This window comes from Sciurus vulgaris (genome assembly GCF_902686455.1).
Source record: "Sciurus vulgaris genome assembly, chromosome: 18".
Lineage (NCBI taxonomy): Eukaryota > Metazoa > Chordata > Mammalia > Rodentia > Sciuridae > Sciurus > Sciurus vulgaris.
The window spans coordinates 20,586,766-20,605,582 of record NC_136479.1 but is presented as its reverse complement, the minus strand read 5'-3'; the positions used below and the strand labels follow the sequence as shown (position 1 = coordinate 20,605,582).

The 18,817-nt window shown below is 61.5% G+C and overlaps 1 protein-coding gene across 1 annotated transcript in view; it reads left to right on the top strand.

The window, feature by feature from the left end:
* Nucleotides 1-18,817, top strand: part of GTF3C1 (general transcription factor IIIC subunit 1) — a 68,054-nt gene that overhangs the window by 39,682 nt on the left and 9,555 nt on the right. Inside the window, 19 exon segments of the mRNA XM_079121457.1 lie at nucleotides 1,515-1,651; nucleotides 2,563-2,716; nucleotides 4,767-4,870; nucleotides 5,637-5,821; nucleotides 7,202-7,471; nucleotides 7,569-7,714; nucleotides 8,639-8,736; nucleotides 9,161-9,257; nucleotides 9,347-9,524; nucleotides 9,899-10,037; nucleotides 10,432-10,567; nucleotides 10,918-10,999; nucleotides 11,126-11,314; nucleotides 12,121-12,278; nucleotides 13,355-13,497; nucleotides 14,463-14,544; nucleotides 15,825-15,937; nucleotides 17,950-18,012; nucleotides 18,543-18,636. Of these exon segments, the coding sequence (XP_078977583.1) occupies nucleotides 1,515-1,651; nucleotides 2,563-2,716; nucleotides 4,767-4,870; nucleotides 5,637-5,821; nucleotides 7,202-7,471; nucleotides 7,569-7,714; nucleotides 8,639-8,736; nucleotides 9,161-9,257; nucleotides 9,347-9,524; nucleotides 9,899-10,037; nucleotides 10,432-10,567; nucleotides 10,918-10,999; nucleotides 11,126-11,314; nucleotides 12,121-12,278; nucleotides 13,355-13,497; nucleotides 14,463-14,544; nucleotides 15,825-15,937; nucleotides 17,950-18,012; nucleotides 18,543-18,636 (2,568 nt within the window).

Sequence of the window (18,817 nt, the reverse complement as noted above, 5' to 3'; positions counted from 1 at the left end):
AGGAATGCCCCTCTCTCTCTGGGGTCCAAATCAGCTGTGTCCTCTGTCACCTAAAGGTGCCTCAGATACTGCCAGGCCTTGGGAAGCGGAGCAGAGGGAGGCCCCCAGCGGGGGGTGGTTCACGGTCGCAGCTGCACGGTCAATGCCCAGCTCAGGGCTGTGGGAATCGCAGGGCCCCCAGGAGGTCACCGCTTCTGAGTGGAGACCAGGGAGGACAGCACTGGCGCGGGCCTCACCCCACCTGCTCCTCCTCTGTGCCTTGGTCCTGTCCCCGCAGACGTGCTGGGGCACGGGCGGGCGCTTCCAGACCCTCGGCGCCCGCTCCTCCTCGGGTGACTGCTCCTGTTGCTGGCCGAGGCACCTGCGCCTGCTGCTGTGGCTCCCCTGCCCTGCTCTCCTGCCTCGTCCCTTCTCCCCGGCATGCGCTCTCTGGGCCAAGAGCTCCGTGGCCTCTGCCCACTCAGCCCTTCTCTCGGATGGAATGTCACTCTCCCGAGTGATGCAGCGCTGCCTCCACCTCTTGCGTCTTTCTGGGGACAGTGGCGTCCTCTGTGCCCTGGTGGCTCTTGGCAGAGCGTGTCTCCACTGCCCAGCAGCCCCACGGCCGGCAGCCTGCCGTCTGCTCACTGACACTCGGGGGAGCCCTCTTGGGTCCCCACAGCTCGTCCACCTTGGTGGAGGAGTGCTGCCTGGCCCAGTGCCCACGGTGGCAGTGTGCCTGCGCGGCTCTTCTGAACCGTCCCCAGCCCAAGCGCCTCGCTCCTGAAAGCGCTACCCCAAGCCAGGAGCGAGGAGTCGGCCAGCGAGCCGGGCACCAGCAGCTGTGCCCACCCCAGGCTAGCTTGTGCCCAGCAGCCCACAGGCGTGTGCTGGCTCAGGGTTTCCGCTCAGGGCTCACGTGACCTGGGGAGCATGGTGTGGGCTCCTGCTGAGTTCAGGGGAGCCAGCAAAGGGACTCAGGGAAGTGGCCTTGGGCAGCGGGGCGCTGGTGGCAGTGCAGACCCCTCTCCTCCTGTCGCACTACCAGTCCTCTTAACGCACCCCAGGAACCTGGGCTGGACTCCAGAGATGCCTCTGCCTCCTGTCCCGAGGTCCCCAAGGGAGGCTCAGAGGCCGCGTCCCAGCATGTGTGCCCGTTCTGGGCGGCCCGGACACTGCTGGGCCTCGCTGTCCTGGCTTCTTCCTCTGAGGTGGGGACAGCACTGAGAAGACCACTGAGAGTTCTGGTGACGGGCGCACGGGGAGCCCTCATCTCCCTGTGGAAGGACAGCCCCGGCGTGGGCCCTGGTCCTGCGGTGGTTGGCTGAGGCCTGTTCTGAGACCACTGGTCACAGGGCCCAGGATCCTCTGCCGGCAGGTGGCTCTGCCGCTTCAGAACACGGAGGGCGGGGCGGGACCCGGGCAGGGACCCTCCCCCTGACTTCCTCCCAAAAGCTGGGAGTAGCTGTTCCTGGAGGGGCGCGTGCCCCTTGGTGCGTCCGGCCCCAGTGAGTCCCCTGTGCCTTGTCCTCCAGGAGAGCAGCGGTTCCCAGAGGGCCGGCAAGCACGGCCCAAGCCAGGACAAGCCGCACAAGACCTACCGGCTCCTGAAGCGCAGGAACCTGATCATAGAGGCCGTCACCAACCTCCGGCTCATTGAGAGCCTGTTCACGTAAGCACGCTGGCGTCAGCTGAGGCCCGTGGACCTCTGTTCTGCTCTGTGTTCTTGTGGTGTCCCTTTGTGGTCGAGAGGACACCTCGAGTGTGCTCCTGCCTTCTAGAAGCTAGCCCCGGAGGAATCCAGACGCTAGGCGGGGCGAGACCAGCAGGAGGGGGCCAGGAGCATGTGGCGCCTCTGCTCACCTAAGGCTGCCGTGGGAGGCGGGGGACCGTGGAGGCTCGGGCCTCCCTGTGGGACCTGTGTGCAGAGGGACTTCTGTGGAAGAAGAAGCGGCACCAGCAGTGCTGGGCTGGGCTTGGCCCCGCGCCTCCTCTTGGGCCGGCGGTGAGAGCCACCTCAGCAGGAGCCTCACTCTCGTCAAGGACGTGGCTTCTTCATGCTCTGTCCCTGATGAGGGCTGAACTCAGGGACAGGGACCATCTGCAGATACACTGTCCTTTTGGGCCCCTCTTCTGTGCAGTGGGGATTTGGTGAGATGTTCCTAACGTGCCTTTTAGACCTGGAGTTCTGAGACCAGTGACCTAGGAATGTCACTGTAGCAACTCAGACCTAGAGTGAGATGTGTTGTGCGAGGAACAAGGAGCAGCTCAGGTCTGGGGGATGGTGGTGATGTAGACTTGGTGAGGACGATAGCTGCCTGGCCCGCTTCCCTCCCCTCGCTGTCCCAGATCCCGTGATGCCTTGGGTCACAGCAAGGCTTGGCGTGTGGGCACTGCGGACGGGGCCGCCTGTGGCTGTCTCACTCGCCATGGGAGGTGTCTTCGTGTCCAGGAAGCCCCCTTCCTGGGGCGAAACCCCCATAACGCCTTTGTTTGTGTTGGGTGCCACAAGGCGGGTCCACTGGCGTGCAGAGGGGCCTGCCTTGTCCAGCTGGGGACGTCAACTGCTGTCTGGTGTGGCAGGATACAGAAGATGATCATGGATCAGGAGAAGCAGGAGGGCGTGCCCACCAAGTGCTGCAAGAAGTCCATCGTGCGCTTGGTGCGGAACCTGTCGGAGGAGGGCCTCCTGCGGCTGTACCGCACCACCGTCGTCCAGGACGGCATCAAGAAGAAGGTAGCTCGTACTCCTCGGCCCTGCTCGGTCCTTGGCCCTCAGTGACTCAATGCCCCAGCATGCCCCCTGATTTGGGGAGCAGGGGTTTCCAGCTCTGTGGACGCTGGACACGGAAGAGGGCAACACCCCGGTTGGTCTAAGGTGCCGCCTGCAGCTGGCCTTGAGCAAGGGAAGGAAAGGCGGCCGACAGGCAGTGTCGGAGGCGCTGCGTGGCATTCAGAAAGGGAGTGTGAGAGCAGGAGCAGGAGCACCTTCCTAGAGAGAGGAGGAAAGCCAGTGGCGGCCCGGCGAGGGTGCCCCGCCGTCGCCTCTGTCTCACTCTGTTTCTATGAAATGTAAAGTTCGGGCCGTTCCCACGGTGGCTGTGGCTCAGCAGCTTTGCATATTTGAAGGACATAAATTCTTCAGGGTCAGAGTAACTTACAGTGGCGCAGCCGGGCACTGGGGAGACGGTCACTTCCAATTTCCTGACCTTTTTTCCTGACTATTTCCGCCTCCGCCTTAAGAAAGCCCTGCTTTGATGTTGCTCTGTTTTCTTGGTAGACGGGCAAGGTCGTTTCTACTCTCTCGTGTCCCCAGTACTGGGCGCTGGAACCTGAGCCATGTCCCCAGCCCTTTTGATTTTATTTTTATTTTGAGACAGGGTCTGACTGAATTGCCCAGGCTGACCTTGGGCTCCTCCCGCCTCAGCCCCCAGCTAGCTGGGATCGCAGGCCTGCGCCCCCGGGCCTGCTCGCTTTATCTTAAGAAATTTGAAAAAGACAAAGCCGTGCACAAAATGACTTAAGAAGCAGTGTCTGCTGCTGCCCATAAGTCTTTTAAAATGAAACCATCCATCCGTTGACCCCTCCCCCACAGCCCACACGCTCCCCTGCGGCCACAGCAGGCCCTGCGCTCACCCCTCACTGAAGGACAGACCAGCCGGTCAGCCGCACCCGGTTTCTGATGTCTTCGAGGGCTGGCCCTCCAGATGGCAGCCTGGGGGATGGAGGGCAGGGAACCCTCCCGAGCTGGGCACTGGGCAGAGGCCAGCCGGCTTCGGTGTCGGCTGTGGTAGCTCCTCTGTGCAGAGGCACCGGTGAGCAGTGGTGGGAAGGGACAGGGCGGCAGTTCAGCCCTGGGGTCACACGACCTCATAAACAGAAGTGTGCAGCGTGGGCCACGAGTGGCACCGCAGTGGCTGCAGCTCTGTCCAGTGGGCTTGGAGCTCAGAGCTCAGGTTGGTTGCTGGCGGTCTGTGCTGGCACCGGAGCACGTGCTGCTGGCTGCAGTTCTTGCCCCTTCCCAGCCTATGCTCCCGCATCCTGTCCTCACCATGGGGCCTTCTGGAAGCTTGCTGGGCGTGGGCAGTGGAACAGTGAAAGCTGCGTGCGTGCTGTGCTTGTAGACGTTCTGAGCTGTCGCCTGACTGTCTCGGTTGAGTCTCGTGACACTACAAAGAGGTCCTGGTCAGAGGTGGGGTGCGGTCTGCACCCACGAGCGGGAGCATCTGAGCAGAGCGGCCTGTCGGGCCTTGTGTCTGTCCCCTGCCCCTCCCCTGTCTGAGCCCGTTTCTGGAGCAGAGCTGCTGGCCCCAGGTGATGCTCAGAAAGTCCCGGTCAGTCAGAGCCCAGCTCCCAGTGCCAGGCCGTAGCCTCGTCACTCACGACCCAGCGGCCACGCTCACCTGCTCTGCCCAACCCCCTCTGCCAGGCGCTGAGGGCACGTGCTCCTGGCAGGAGCCGCGGCAGCCCCCGAGCCTGCGGAAGGCTGCCTACCTTTCCAGATGGACGCGCTCGGGATTCACTGGCAGATAACAGCGGGCGTGGGGATGTGCCCCAGGAAGCAGCAGAGACCATGGGCTGTGACGGCCCAGCCGGCGCGCTGCGGGGCGGGCGGCTCTCCCCAGGCCTGGTCGCCCGAGGGTTCAGAGCCAGCAGCTGTGAGGGCAGACTGCTCAGCAGCACGCCTTCCTCCCTCTCCCCGTTGTCTTCTGAAATGTCAGAGAGAACAGCCAGCGTCCCACTGGGGCCTCGGCTCTTCCCTGCTCACAGGGACGCTGACTCTGCAGGTGGACCTGGTCGTGCACCCGTCCATGGACCAGAACGACCCTCTTGTGAGAAGTGCCATCGAGCAGGTTCGCTTCCGGATTTCCAATTCAAGCACCGCCAACAGGCAAGTGGCAGTGCCCAGAAGGGTCCCCAGCGAGGCGCCTGGGCCTGCGTGTCCAGGAGCATCCTTACAAAAGCCCTTCGTCCTTACTTGCATGGGATCAGTGCGTTCCCTGGTTTGGAGTTTGTGGTTCGTAACCTGCCACTCAGCAAGGATCCATCCCTGGACTTCTAGAAAAACCCAAATCTGTCTGACGGCGCATCTTCAGGGCACGCCCGTCATGGGCCTCTGACCCTGGTGTATCTGATGGCGCGTCTTCAGGGCACACCCGTCACGGGCCTCTGACCCTGGAGCTCAGGCTCACGGTGCTGCCTGGCAATCTTCCTCTCGCTCACGACCCACTTAGACTGGAAGAAAGTGCACAGCAGGAGAAGGTTCTTAGCCGGTTGTCAGCTAACACTGGCCGCAGGTGGGCAGAGGCTGACCTGCTGAGGTGCTGACTGGGGTGGTCTGCCAGGTATGGCCAGGCAGACTGGATCAGCCATGAGCTGACTTCCTGTGACCCTCCTGATCGTGGCCACGCTGGATGGTTGGAAGACCACAGAGCTCCCTTCTCAAAGGGAAGCAGCAACCCAGTTGGGAACGCCCCCAGCCCCACGTCCTAGGAACTGACACACTGTTCACTTGCATCCTCTGCCTGGCCTCTGCAGACGATGGCTTGGCACCCCGCCCTAGGCCGGATGCCTTCGTTCAGTTCATGCAGACGGACCTCTTTGCTCCTGGCCTTGGGTCTCTAAATGTGTTCTTTCACCTCGTGTTTGGACTGCAGGGTTAGAGTCCCCCAGCCTCCAGCACCTCCAGAGGAGGCAGAAGAAGAGAGTCAAGGGAAGGAGGGCCCAAGTGAATCTGGAGACTCTGACCTGAACATTTCCTCTAAGCCGGACAACACACGGGTGAAAAAGACCGAAGAGAAAATGGGCATAACGCCACTGAAAAATTACCACCCAGTCGTAGGTAAAGAGCAGCCTCTTGTCCGAGTTGGGCTACATCTCACTGTCACTTAGGAGCTGCTGTGTGTACTTGGTGCTCTGAACTTGGGCTCTGGGCTACAGGCAGTTGAGTTGGGTTTGAATTACGGGCTGGTCACATGACTTACGCCGGCCTCCTGGTATAGTCAGCTTTTTCACTGCTGCGACTAAAAGAGATGACCAGCACAATTATGCAGGAGGAAAGGTTTATTTGAGGGCTCACAGTTTCAGAGGTCTTAGTCCATAGAAGGCCAGCTCTGTTCCTTGGGGCTCCGTCACGGTGGGAGAGCGTGGCAGAGGGAAGCAGCTCACATGGAGATCAGGAAGCAGAGAGAAACTCCACTCAGCAGATACACACATGTACCCAAGCCATGCCCCAACACCCACCTCCTCCAGCCTCTTGCATTGTCTCACATGAGCTTTTGGGGGACACCTTACTTCCAAACCATAACACCTCCTTTTCCTCGTCTGCAAAATGGAGACGATTCTTGCACAGTGTGCCTCCCAAGGCTGTTGACAGACTCATGAGATTGGTAGATCCCAGCGTGAGGTAGTACTTACAAAGGTGAACATTCCATAAGCTGCAGAGAAATCTCCCCCGTCCTGACCTCACATTCAGCTCCCCTTTCCTTGGACTCGATCTCCACAGGACTGCCCTCTGCTCGCCCCCCCCCACACTGCTCACGGTGACCTGAGGGCACAGGGCGCCTGGGCGCGGATCCCCGGGGCCAGCCTCCACCAGGCAGTGTCGGCGTGACTCCATGTCACGGGCAGTCTGGGCCTCCTGTCTGAGATGTGGCCACGCAGCGTGGCCTTCACCCGAGGTTCTAGGCAGACAGCAGAGAAGCAGGAGCCGCCCGTGGCCGAGCAGCCCGTGCCCAGGAGTGGGCTGAAGGCAACGAGTGTTTGATCCCTGCTGTGTCCTCCTTGTCCCACCCTGTCCTCGTCACCAGGGAAAGTCAGGGGCAGCTTATTGGTATCAACACAGAAATAAGCTACTTTGAAAAAACCAAAATTTTGTTTTGGTCCCCATGAAGCCCTCCTCAGTGACAGCTGTCACCCCATCTGTCCTCTCCCACTTGCTCGCCTCACCTGCCCTCTGCTCCTGACCCCCATCCTGGGCGCCTGTGCCTGTCCCGGGTGCACTGCTCCCCCTGCCCCCGCGCCGCCCCTCACTGCTGCACAGCTCCTTCCATCTCATGAGCCACTGTGGTGTCACTTTGTGTCATTTCCCACGAGGTGAGCACCCCGGGAATGCTGGTACCTGTGTCTCCCTAGACCTGGCCGTGGGGCCCTGGGGAGCGGCTGGGGGACCGAGTGGGCCTCGCGGGGCTTTCTCAAGCACGCTGCCCCCTTCTTGCTTCAGTTCCCGGACTTGGGCGCTCCCTGGGGTTCCTGCCCAAAATGCCCCGCCTGCGGGTGGTCCACATGTTTCTGTGGTACCTGATCTACGGCCACCCGGCCAGCAACACGGTGGAGAAGCCGGGTGTCAGTGGTGAGAGGAGAAAGCCGGAGCCTGGCAGGGCAGGCGCCCGGCATCCCTCGGGAAGTGACCTGGAGGCCTCCGAAGGCCCAGCCAAGGACAGCCACGATGGCGTTGCCTGGGAGGCTGAAGTGGAGCTGTCCACAGAGTCAGGTGAGGCGCCAGGCCACAGTGGGGCCAGGAGTGACAGAAGGGGCTTGGGCCTTGGGCGGGGTGCCGTCTGCTGGCGGTGACACCGCCCTCCTCCTAGTGTATGTGGACGAGGCCTCCTGGATGCGCTACATCCCCCCCATCCCCATCCACCGCGACTTCGGCTTCGGCTGGGCTCTGGTCAGCGACATCCTCCTCTGCCTGCCTCTCTCCCTCTTCGTCCAGATTGTGCAAGTCAGCTACAAGGTACCGGGCGCTGGGCTCCGCTCACCTGGCCGGGGGCGAGTGCTGGCAGGAGGGACGGTGAAGACTGTCCTTCCCGTGGGGTTGTCGCTGGCAACGAGGAGGGGAGGGAGACAGGTCATTGTGGCTCAGCAGGAACACATGTCGTCTTTAGAAATTGGACAGGTATAAAAAAGGGGGGAAAAAAAGAAATTACCTGTATCCTTATCATCCAGAGAGATAGTCACTGGCTTTTGGTAGTTTTCTTCTTGTCCTTGTTATTTTTATTTTTTTATTTTGAGACAAATTCTCACTGAGGCTGGCTTCAAACTTGGAATCCTCCTGCCTCAGCCTCCCCAGATAACTGGGGTCACTTGCACGACTCATCTTTTTTATGGTGGGAGGTGGTGTGGTGTGTGTGTTTTAACCCCCCTTTTAAAACAAAAAAAAACCCAATTGAGATTCCGTTTCCTTTTTTATTACCTATTCTTTCCACTGAACAATTTATTGTATTTCCCACATCATTGAATTTAACTTGGTAGATTCATAATATTCCTTCTTAAGCATGTACTGTGTTTAACCAATATTTTCTAGTTAAATGCCAATTTCTCCTTCTGAATGTCGTGTTGAATGTCGTGTTGTGCCTTTAGAGCATACATAGGTGGGCAGCTCCAAACTTTTTTCTTCAGGGTAATGATAGACGTAGACTCTCTGGCTCGAGGGACAGCGTGTTCTTAGTGTTTTATGTACTTCTGTCCCCCGTTGCCTCCTGGAAGGGTCTTGGCAGTCTGCCCACCAGCAGCACCAGGGCACCTGCCAGCTGCCCCCAGAGGTTGGGTGGAGGGCAGTGTGGAGACCCAGCAGAGGCTGGGAGGTGGAGGGGCATTTTCTCGGTCTCGGGTGCGCCCTGGCCTTCTGGCGGAGCTGAGCCTGCAGACGCCTCCCTAGGTGGACAACCTCGAGGAGTTTCTCAGCGACCCTCTGAAGAAGCACACGCTGATCCGCTTCCTCCCCAGGCCCATCCGCCAGCAGCTCCTGTACAAGAGGTGAGGGCCTTGAGCCTGCCCGCTACCCAGCGGCCTTGGTTCCAGAACACTCCCAGCAGGCAGGCCTCGCGTAGCCCCCCGGGTGGGGAGAGGAGCAGGGTCTGCCCCCCAGGAGGAGGAGCTGGTGCGTTTGGTTACTGCTTAAGCAGCAAGTCAAGCAGCGCCTGCTCAGGCCAGCCGTGTTTAGGGTGCTGTTTGATCTCGTTTTGGTTTCCCTTCTGTTACGCTGACTTTCCAGATCAGACCCGAGTGTGGCATCAGCCTCCGTTGCCCTGGTTGGGTTTGGGAAGTGGGTGGCCAGGGCAGGACAGGCCAGAGACCGGTTCTCCAGGTGCCCGGGTAGAAGAGAGTCGCCATCCCTCACCCCAAACCAGACTCCCGCTGCCTGCTGGAGCGCAGGCGGGAGCAGGCGGCTCTGTTGCAGGCGCTACATTTTCTCGGTGATCGAGAACCTCCAGCGACTGTGCTACATGGGGCTGCTGCAGTTTGGTCCTACGGAAAAGTTTCAGGATAAAGACCAGGTAAGGTCTCCAGGCCCAAGCCAGGCGCCCCAGGCAGGCAGCCCCAGTGCTGACCCGCGGGGTGCCCTCTCCCCTCGGGTCTCCTGCAGGTCTTCATCTTCTTGAAGAGGAACGCAGTCATCATTGACACAACTATCTGCGACCCCCACTACAACCTGGCCCACAGCACCCGGCCCTTCGAAAGGCGGCTGTACGTCCTGAACTCCATGCAGGACGTGGAGAACTACTGGTTTGACCTGCAGTGCGTCTGCCTCAACACCCCGCTAGGTACCGCTCGCCACTCCTGCCCCTGCTCTCCACCCTCCGCGGGATTCAGAGCTAGAGAGGCTGGGCGTCACTCCCGGCCCAGTGGCTTCTCAACTGCTCCCAAGGCCAGGATGTCCCTGGGGCTCCCTTAGGAAGAGGGAGAGTGGGCCCATGCAGCTCCTCGGGCCTCCCCATCTCCTGGCTTCCTCCTCTGGCCTCCACCCTTCCTCCCCTTGGCTCTTCCTCTGCCCTCCGGCTCCCTCTCTGTGCTGTGTTGCATGGAGGGCCGGCCAGTGGGGACCCCTTCCTTCCTGGCCAGCAGTCCCGCACCTCCCCCCGCAGCGGTCAGCCACGGCCAGAAGCTCTGCTCAGCTGGGCTTGCGTTTGGTTTTCAGGCGTGGTGCGCTGCCCGTGCGTCCAGAAGAGCAGCCCAGACCAGGGCGGCAGCAAGGAGGGCAGCCTGCAGAAGGAGCAGGAGAGCGCCATCGACAAGCACAACCTGGAGCGCAAGTGTGCCATGCTGGAGTACACCACGTGCGTATCTGTCCCGCTGTCCCCAGCCGGCGGGCCCAGGGCTGCCCAGCTCCAGCTCTCCCCCGCTTAGGCCACAGACAAAAGGGCTAGGTCCCTGCAGAGGCCGGAGCCTGGTGGCCTAGGACGAGGCTGACTCTAGGTGGGCTTTTCCTGGCCCTCAGGATGTTGAGGTGCCACCAGTTGTAAACATCCGAAAGCTGGGGATTCCACCTAAAATTCCAGGGGTCTTGACTTAGGGACAAAGCAGCCACCCACCACCCCTGGGGCTGCAGAGCCTTCAGTCCTGCCAATTGGCTGCTTCCCTGGGAAGGGAGCGTGGGTCAGAGATGAGTCCACACGCGTGCACCCCACGGGCCGCTCGTCTCCAAGGAGCACGTCTCCTCTGCCACCTCAGGGGGAGCCGGGAGGTGGTGGACGAAGGCCTGATTCCTGGAGACGGGCTGGGGGCGGCCGGGCTGGACTCCAGCTTCTACGCACACCTGAAGCGCAACTGGATCTGGACCAGCTACATCATCAACAAGGCCAGAAAGGTGGGCTTCAGGAGCAGGAGCCGTGCTGCCCCACACCCCGGCTGCCCCACCCGCCTCCCCTGGGAAAGCGAGTCGGCCAGGGACAGACATGCTGGCGCTGAGGTGCGTCAGGCCCCTGACGCCGGGGCACTTACGTCCCAGTGGCCTCTGACTTTTAAAGAAAGAACCAGCTGACAGAGGTTGGGGTGCACGGCCAAGGGGGGCCTGTGCAGGAGGAGGGCTGCACGGGCTGGCTCCTGCGGTCGCCACATGGCCACCTGGCCCCCGCAGGTGGGCCCCAGAGTCTGCCGCCCTGGCCTCCCGGGCCTGCAGAGGCTCGCGTCCCATCCCAGCGCCTGCCTGTCTTTCAGGAGAACGCCAACGCGGAGAACGGGCTCACAGTGAGGCTGCAGACGTTTCTGTCCAAGCGCCCGTTGCCACTCAGTGCTGCAGGTACATGTGCAGAGTCCACGCGGACAGCCTTGGCGCCAGTGCCCGGCCCAGGAGACGGCGGGCTTCCCGTTTGGCCTGCCTTGGCCCCTGCACTCTCATCCTGCCGCTCTTCTCTGACCTCTCTAGGTGGTGGGCGGTTGGCTCTCTGGGGAGAAGCAAAGGCAGGCGCCGAGCTGTGTGCTGACCGGGAGGAGCAGTTCGAGGTGGACCGCGAGCCCACACTGGGCAGGAGCCGCAGGGTCAGGGGCGGCAGAAGCCAGAAGCGGAAACGGCTGAAGAAGGAGCCTGGAAAGAAGATCAAGAGGAGGAAGAAAGGTTCCGTGTGGGTTGTTGGGGCCTCTCTGCGCAGTCAGGTGTGCCAGCCTCCCGCGGGCCGGAGTTCCGCCCTGAGCCGCCAGTGTCCACATCCGGCTCGCAGCGCCCACTGCCGAGGTTGGATCCTGAGGTTGGATCCTGCGCCGTCTGGCAGGAAGTGCCTGGGCTCCCGAGCCTCCCCAAGGGCGGGGGACCCTGGAGAGCCTCTGAACCCAGGCCTGCCCCCGACGATGCCGCGCGGCTCGGCGCGGCTCGGCACGGCAGACCGCAGGGGTCGCTGCGCCCCTTGGAGGTCGCTGCCGAGTGTTGCTCTGCAGACTGCTTGCTTGGCACATAGCGAATGTTCTAGAATGCTGCCACTGCTCTGCGCTAGGTTCTGTATGCGCTCTCGTCCTCTTGTCCCCAAGACAGCAGTGAGGTGGTCTTGTCCCCGGGTGCGCCAGAGATGACACCCCGAGGGAGTGTCGGGGACCCAGTGGCTGCTCAATCGCTGTTCTGCGAGTGTCCTGTGAGGCTCCTTCAGAGGACAGTCACAGGCAGCCACTGGAGACCGGCAGAGGGCCAGGTGCAGGCCTTGCCCGGGGCCCTGCTGCCGTGGCAAAGCTTAACCAGAGAGGTGGGGAAGGCGTGAGGACGCCCTGGGGGCCGAGTCAGGGGTTCATTTGATACCAGAGGGTGAGCCTGTGACGGTCTGTGTGATGGGCTCATAGCAGCCGAGGGCCCCGCCCTGAGCAGCGGCTCCTGGCCGGCTGTCGGAGGCCCTCTTCTCCCCGTATCCAGGAGGCCCCTCTTCTCCCCGTGTCCAGGAGAGGCCACAGGAGAAGGGAGCAGGCGGCCGCGCTACCACGACGAGGCCGACCGGAGTGCCCTGCGGCGGATGACACGGCTGCGTGTGTCCTGGTCCCTGCAGGAGGACGGGCTGCTCATGCTCTGCCGCATCGCCAGCAACGTCCTCAACGCCAAGGTGCCTGCGCGGGCCCAGGTTGTGGGTCTGCCTGCCCTGCTTGGCCACCGGGAGGAGCGGCTCCCGGCACTGCCGGTGCATGGCTGTTCCCTGTGCCCTGCCTCCGGCTGCGGTCCCGACCCTGCCCTCCCTGCTGAAGCCCTGCGCTTCCCTGTCCTCCCTGGGAAGTCACTGACCTGCCCGCTGGAGGCCCTGGGGCTCACTCCCCCTCCCAGCCAATGTCACTAAACCCCGCAGGTGGCCCGCTCTGTGCTCTGACGTCACTGGAGGCCCGGCAGCCTGGGCCAGAGTTCCTCCCTGGCTGTGTCCCCTCGACCCCTGGCCTGTGGTCTTACTGCGTGATGCTGTCCTGGTCCTCTCAGTTTGCAGCAGGGTTCGGGCAGGTGTCCACCAGGCTTGTTGGCAGGAGAGAGCTCTGTGTCGCCACCCTGACCAGGGTCCCTTCCAGGGAGAGCAGGCAGGCAGCTCTGCAGAGCTGCTGTGTGCAGGACTCCTGTTGACCAGCACAGGGAGCTGGCAGGGGTCGCAGGCCTGCGGCTCACAGGCCCCCTTCCCAGACCTCCACTCCTGAGGCCCTGGGCCTCCTGAGGCCTTCCAGCCTTTTCTCCAAGGGGCCTGGGAGATGCCCCACTGCAGTCTCACAGTGATGTCCCTCCCTGCCCCCGCTTGGTGCAGCCCAGAACTCGGGGTCCTCCAAGGCCCCTGCTCTGCTCTCTAGAGCTCACACTGCCCTCCGGGTCCTCTCGGGCCTCTGCCGTCCAGCCCTCCCTGTGTGTTGTCTGCTGAGGTGTCCTGAGTGCCCACTCAGTGCCTCTGTGGCCCCAGCTCCTGGAACCCTTGATATGGCCTGGCCCAAGTGCCTGCCGCCTGGCCACCACGGCCCCCGCCAGGGCACGTGCTGCCTCCCAGCCTCCCCAGATGCTGGCCGCCACGTCAGGGCCCAGCCATGGTGGCTGCTAGATGTGAGGTGGCAGCCTCGACTGCCCAGGAGGGAGGCGGCTTGCGAGCACAGGCCCACCCCTCACCGCCGATCCCCGCCACCTGCGCTGTGGAGACACCACCTCTGTTTGATCCAGGTGAAGGGCCCGTTTGTGCCCTGGCAGGTCGTGCGGGATATTTTACACGCCACCTTCGAGGAATCTCTGGATAAGACGTCGCACTCGGTGGGACGCAGAGCTCGCTACATCGTCAAGAACCCCCAGGCCCACCTGAACTACAAGTGAGCGTGCTCGCGGGCGGACCCCTGGCTGCCGGGTTCTGGGGCCCCTGTTCCCGCGCTCCTCGCCCCGTCTGCTCAGGGCCGTGGTGTGAGGCCCCGTCGGTGCTGGAGTTGGTGTTGTCCAGGGCCGTGCGTGGCTCTGGTCACCGGCACCGCTCAGCTTTGCTGGACTCTAGAGTGCTCTTCAGAGCAGGTGGGGAGCAGGCGTCCAGGCCGCTGCCCCCAGCACGTGGCCGGCCGTGGCAAGGCCGAGGCTGGGAGCCACTTCAGCCGTGCAGGGAGGCAGCCCAGGGGGTGCGAGCTGTCAGGGCCACAGTGGGGTCTGAGACTGGGCTCCCTGGCCCTTGGCTGGCGCCCTTGTCCTTCCCTGGTGGCTGTAGAGGATATGGGGCGGGGGCTTCCAGAGTTCGCAGGGCTCTGTCCTTGCTCTCGGTCTCTGGGGCTGCGGTGCTAGAGACCAGACATCCATTCCTCACTCACCTGGGAGGTAGGACAATGGCCCGAGAATCGCCATGCTGGCCTGCCTGCCCCCACCCTGGGAGTGCGACTGGCATGCGGGGTCCCTTTGGTCACCAAGCCGTGCGGTGGACGATAGTCTGGCGAGCTCCGGGACGAGGTGGTCTTCTCTGCTTCCACGTGGGCGAGGGGCCAGGCTCATGGGGCAGAGCACTCAGGAGAGTGGGCTGGAGTAGTGGCCACCAGGCCTCTGTGCTGTCTTCAGACACCCACCATCATGTGACCCTGGCCGAGGACGGAGACCGAGACCAGGGTGTGAGTGGGGAGCGGTGGCCACAGGCTCAGGCCACGTTTGCTTCACCCAGGTCACTCATTTCCAAGAGCCACGGGCCCCCTGCGGTGCACAAGCTGGTCATGCTCCAGCTGGCCAGGCCAGAGCCGCGGTGGAGATGCCCATTGTGGCGGGCGTGGGGCGTCTCCTAGGCCTCACCAGTCTTGTCTCCCTGCAGGGTCTGCCTGGCCGAGGTGTACCAGGACAAAGCACTTGTCGGGGACTTCATGAATCGAAAGCGTGACTACGAAGACCCTAAGGTAGGCCGTGGCAGCAGGGCCCAGCCTGGCCTGGAGGAGGTGTCTGGGTGGCTTGCTCCCCGGCCCACGGTGCCCTTGCCAGTCCCAGACGTGGGTCTTTTTCTGCTCGTTTGGGAAATCTACTTGTCCGTCCTTTGGCTTCAGACCTCTTTTGATTTAACTCCAAGCTTCATTTTTAAAGATGGTTGGAATTTAACTTGCCACTGGGTTTTCTGGGGAGGGTAGGACAGCCCTTTAGAAGTCGCCCACCGCCAGACTTCTGGAGTGCTTCTGTGGGAGTGTGCCCACAGGGGGGGCTGGGAGGTGGCTCACAAGGAAGGAGCTGCGATTCTGGCCCCGGCGTCTCTCCGTGGCTGAGCTAGCCCGGTGCTGCTGCGTGGGCGTCAGGCCTGGTGCCAGGGAGGCCCAGGTGGAGGATGCTCCCTTCCCTGCAGGAGCCGCAGACAGTGGGACAGGCAGAGAAACAGTGGCCCTGATGCACAGTGCCACCGGCTCCCAGAGGGAAGCAGGCCCAGGAGCCCTGAGGCCTGGGTGGCTGAGACATCCCAACTGCGCCTGCCTGCACACACCTGAGCCGGCAGGCTCCACGGGGGAAAGTGGGCACAGGGAACTGGCCACCAGAGCGTCTGCCGCTGCGGGCTCTTCAAGTGCCAAGCTCTGGATGGAGCCTGGGAAGTGGTGGGGCCAGCTGAGGCCGAGGCCATGAGGGAGGCTGAGGCCCAGGGCAAGGGCCTCCACCAGTGTGCTGTCGGGGCCCATCCGGACCCCCTAGGCATGGGCTGGAGGAGCAGCCACGTGCCATCGGGCTGCGCCAGCCTGGCTCCCTTGCTCCCTCGGCTCCGACCCAGAGGTGCTGTGTCGGGCTGTGCAGGGCCTGGGCCGAGAGCAGCAGCCACGGCCCACAGGAGGGCAAGGGCAGCACAGCCTGCTACCGGGGTGCTGCTGCTCTCTGGGGCCTCGGGGGACATGTCCGAGTCTTCCCTGGGGTGGGGGCTGTGCATCCCCTGGGAGGCAGGTCTGGGGGCCATCACTGTGTTAGTTGGCACCAGGGTCTTGGCTTCTTGATGCAGAGATGAGTGTCCGCTGCCTCCTCTGTACTGGCCTTCTCAGGTGACAGGTGACCCATGGACTCGGGGACATGGAAAGTCAGGGAAGGCAGTGTGGTCAGTGTTTCTTGGGCGTAGCTGCTGCGAAAGTTGTCACAAGATGTTCCCAGGTGCCTCTTCCTGAAACCCCCTTCACAGAAGGAGAGGGTTGACATCTCGCTCTCCATGTCAAAGGTTTGTGCCCAGGAGTTTAAGGAATTTGTGGAGAAGCTCAAAGAGAAGTTCAGCTCGGCCCTCAGGAATCCTAACCTGGAAATTCCGGACACGCTGCAGGAGCTGTTTGCCAGGTACGCGTCTCCTGGGCTGGGTCCGCCTCGTCCTTGCAGGCCAGAGCAGGAGGTCAGCAGGACTGGGAACCCACAGCGCCTGCCTGGGTGCGTGTGGCCTTGCCCCGACCCTCCAGGGGCCTCCTGATCTCCTCTCGCGGGGAACTTGGAAACAGGGAGGAGTGTGTGTTCTGGTTGCGGGCACCTACACCCCTTTCCCATCGAGCTCACCCAGCCTCCTTGCTTGGTGGATGGACATTTTGCTGAGTTTTCTCACTTTGTATGAGGAAACTCCGAGATGAAAGTAAGGAAGAGGGGTGGTTACCTTGGGGCGTCTTGGGCCATGTGTGGTCCAGAGCCTCCTCTTCAGCTCAGCCACGTGGGGCTGGAAGAACGTACTTGGTGTCGACACGGACCTGCGAGGTTTTAAACGCGGGGTTCTGTGAACTGGGCCGTGTCCTCAGTGTCCGGCAGGTGTGGCTCCCTCTCCCCATCATCCTCATGCAGAAGTCCGCCCAGCCCTGCGTTTGGGAACTTCTTCCTGTGGAGAAGTGACGCTCGCCAGCAGGTTCCTGGCCGCGAGCCACACGGTGGGGCCTTGGCCCTCTGCGTCCAGTTGGAAATCCTGTTTTTTCTTTCGCTCAGCAGCGTAGCATGATGTAGTGTCCGCTGCGAACCCGGCCTAAGAAGTGATGCGTAGTCATTTTGAGTTGACGTGTGTTAGCCATTTTCTGGATTTCGTTTGGTTTTTGCGGTAGCCTGCTCCCTAGAATTCCCGGTGGCACGGTTTACGCTCGGTCTTAACGGTCTTTCAGTGGCCTGTTTACCTGTGTGTGACCAATGCCCCACATACTTTCAGTGAAGTTATGGGCGACTCTTAGTCCTAAACGAAGACAGTTAAAGATGGCAAAAGGAGAACTTGGGGGCGTTTGGAGGGAAGTGCAGGTTGCAGCTGGAACAGCTGAACACTCATTTGAATCCTGAGCATTCTGACAGCCAAAGCAGATTTGAAAAGGGGTCCATATTTTTCCTGTTTGACTAAAAATAGTTCATATTTTTTTCTGAAGAGGTGCTTTTTCTTGACAATAGATGTTAGGAGGAATTTGCTGTTGCAAAAATGAAATTTTTTAAAAATATTTTTTATTTTTATGTGGTGCTGAGACTCGAACCCAGTACCTCACATGTGCTAGGCAAGTGCTCCACCACTGAGCCCCAGCCCCAGCCCGCAAAGATGAACTTTGACCTGAGCTTTCTAGAACCAAAGGAGGGTCTTGCTGTTCCTGCAGTCACCTCTGTGGCTCACTTGCTTGGTGTGCAGCCAGGTGATACTACGTGAAGCTCGGGGAGCAAAGGGGCACCCTGCCTTCTACCGGCTCATTGCTACCCTCTTTGGAACATTTTTATTTAATTTTTAATTGACAAATGAGAATTGCGTCTTTACAGTGTTCGGTGTGATGCTTTGCCATGTGTACATGATGTGAAAAGATCACGTCAAGCCAAGCACCACCCCATCACCGTGTGCGTGTGTGTGCGCGCACGTTTCAGCCATTTGGAGATGCGCAGCTCAGTTGTTAACCGAGGTCCCCCGCCTGCTCTGGCACTGAACTTCACGTCCGCAGTCTGCCTGAAGTCTGGTGCCCTGGTCTCCTCTGTGCCTCTCCTTCCCGGCGGCTCTGTTCCTCTGAGATGGGCCTTTCTGGACCACTGCAGGGCGTGCTCTTTGCCTCCTTCCTTGTGCTTCTTTTTCATCGCCGCGATCCCAAAGCTTATAGCCTGGGCCATCAGCAGTGCCCTGTCCGCGACCGTCAGTGAGGGAACATTTATTTCTCGATCTCTCAGCCCTCGCTCTTAAATCGGGTTCATTGGAGGGGCGGCACGTGGTGTCTTCTCATTTTAATTTGCGTGACCCACGTTTGGCTCATGCTGTGTGGCCTTTTCCCGTGTCCCAGGCAGCATGTGGCCATCAGGAGCCGTGGCAGCTCGGCCACAGGGCCTGCCTGGGCCTGTCATCATGCGCTTCTGTTTCTGTGCAGATACCGAGTCTTGGCGATTGGCGATGAGAGAGATCAGGTCACCAGAGAAGACGAGCTTAACAGGTGAGTGCCGGCGCCAGGCGTCCGGCTGGCCTGCGCCTGCTTCTGCGCCGGCCGTGCTGCGTACCTGCAAGTCGAGGCGTCCAGCAGAGTCCCTGCAGCCCACAAGGACGTCCTGACCTCAGGCCCGCTGGCCTGGCCCTGGGCCTAGACCCTGAGCTGTCCAGCAGAGCTCAGCGGAGAGCTCAGCTCCCGCCCGCGTGGTGTGCTGTGTTCAGAGTTCAGCGCCAGCCCCGGGACTCAGTGAGAAACGTTCCCTGGGAGAAAACTCCGCAGAATCAGAGGACGGAATACGTACGCACTGAGTCCCTCTCACTTCTAGACGCTGGCCCCAGGTTACGTCACCCCGGACCCGCCAGAAAAAAGCTCCCTTTGGAACTGGACTGTTGCTAAGGCCCCAAACGTGCTGCCGGTCTTGCCTCGTGGTGCGAATGGTCAGCGTTCGCGTCCCTCTCACGCGACGAGGCGCTTACTTCTCACTGCGAGCCGCAGCCCATGGCCAACCGCCTCACGCACCCTGTTGCCTCTTTCAGCGTGGACGACATCCACTTCCTGGTGCTTCAGAACCTGATCCAGAGCACGCTGTCCCTCTCCAACAGCCAGATGAAGTCCTGTCAGTCCTTCCAGGTAGGCACCTGCTGTCCCCGCACAGGGACAGGCGGGTGGGGCTTCTGCCCTGCTCCCCACCTGCACCTGTCGTGTGTTTTCATCACTGTGCATTTGCATGTCTGAGGCCTGGGGCCGATGATCTGATCACATACACGTTGTGAACTGTGGCCACCGTCAGGCCAGTCGGCACAGCCGCCTG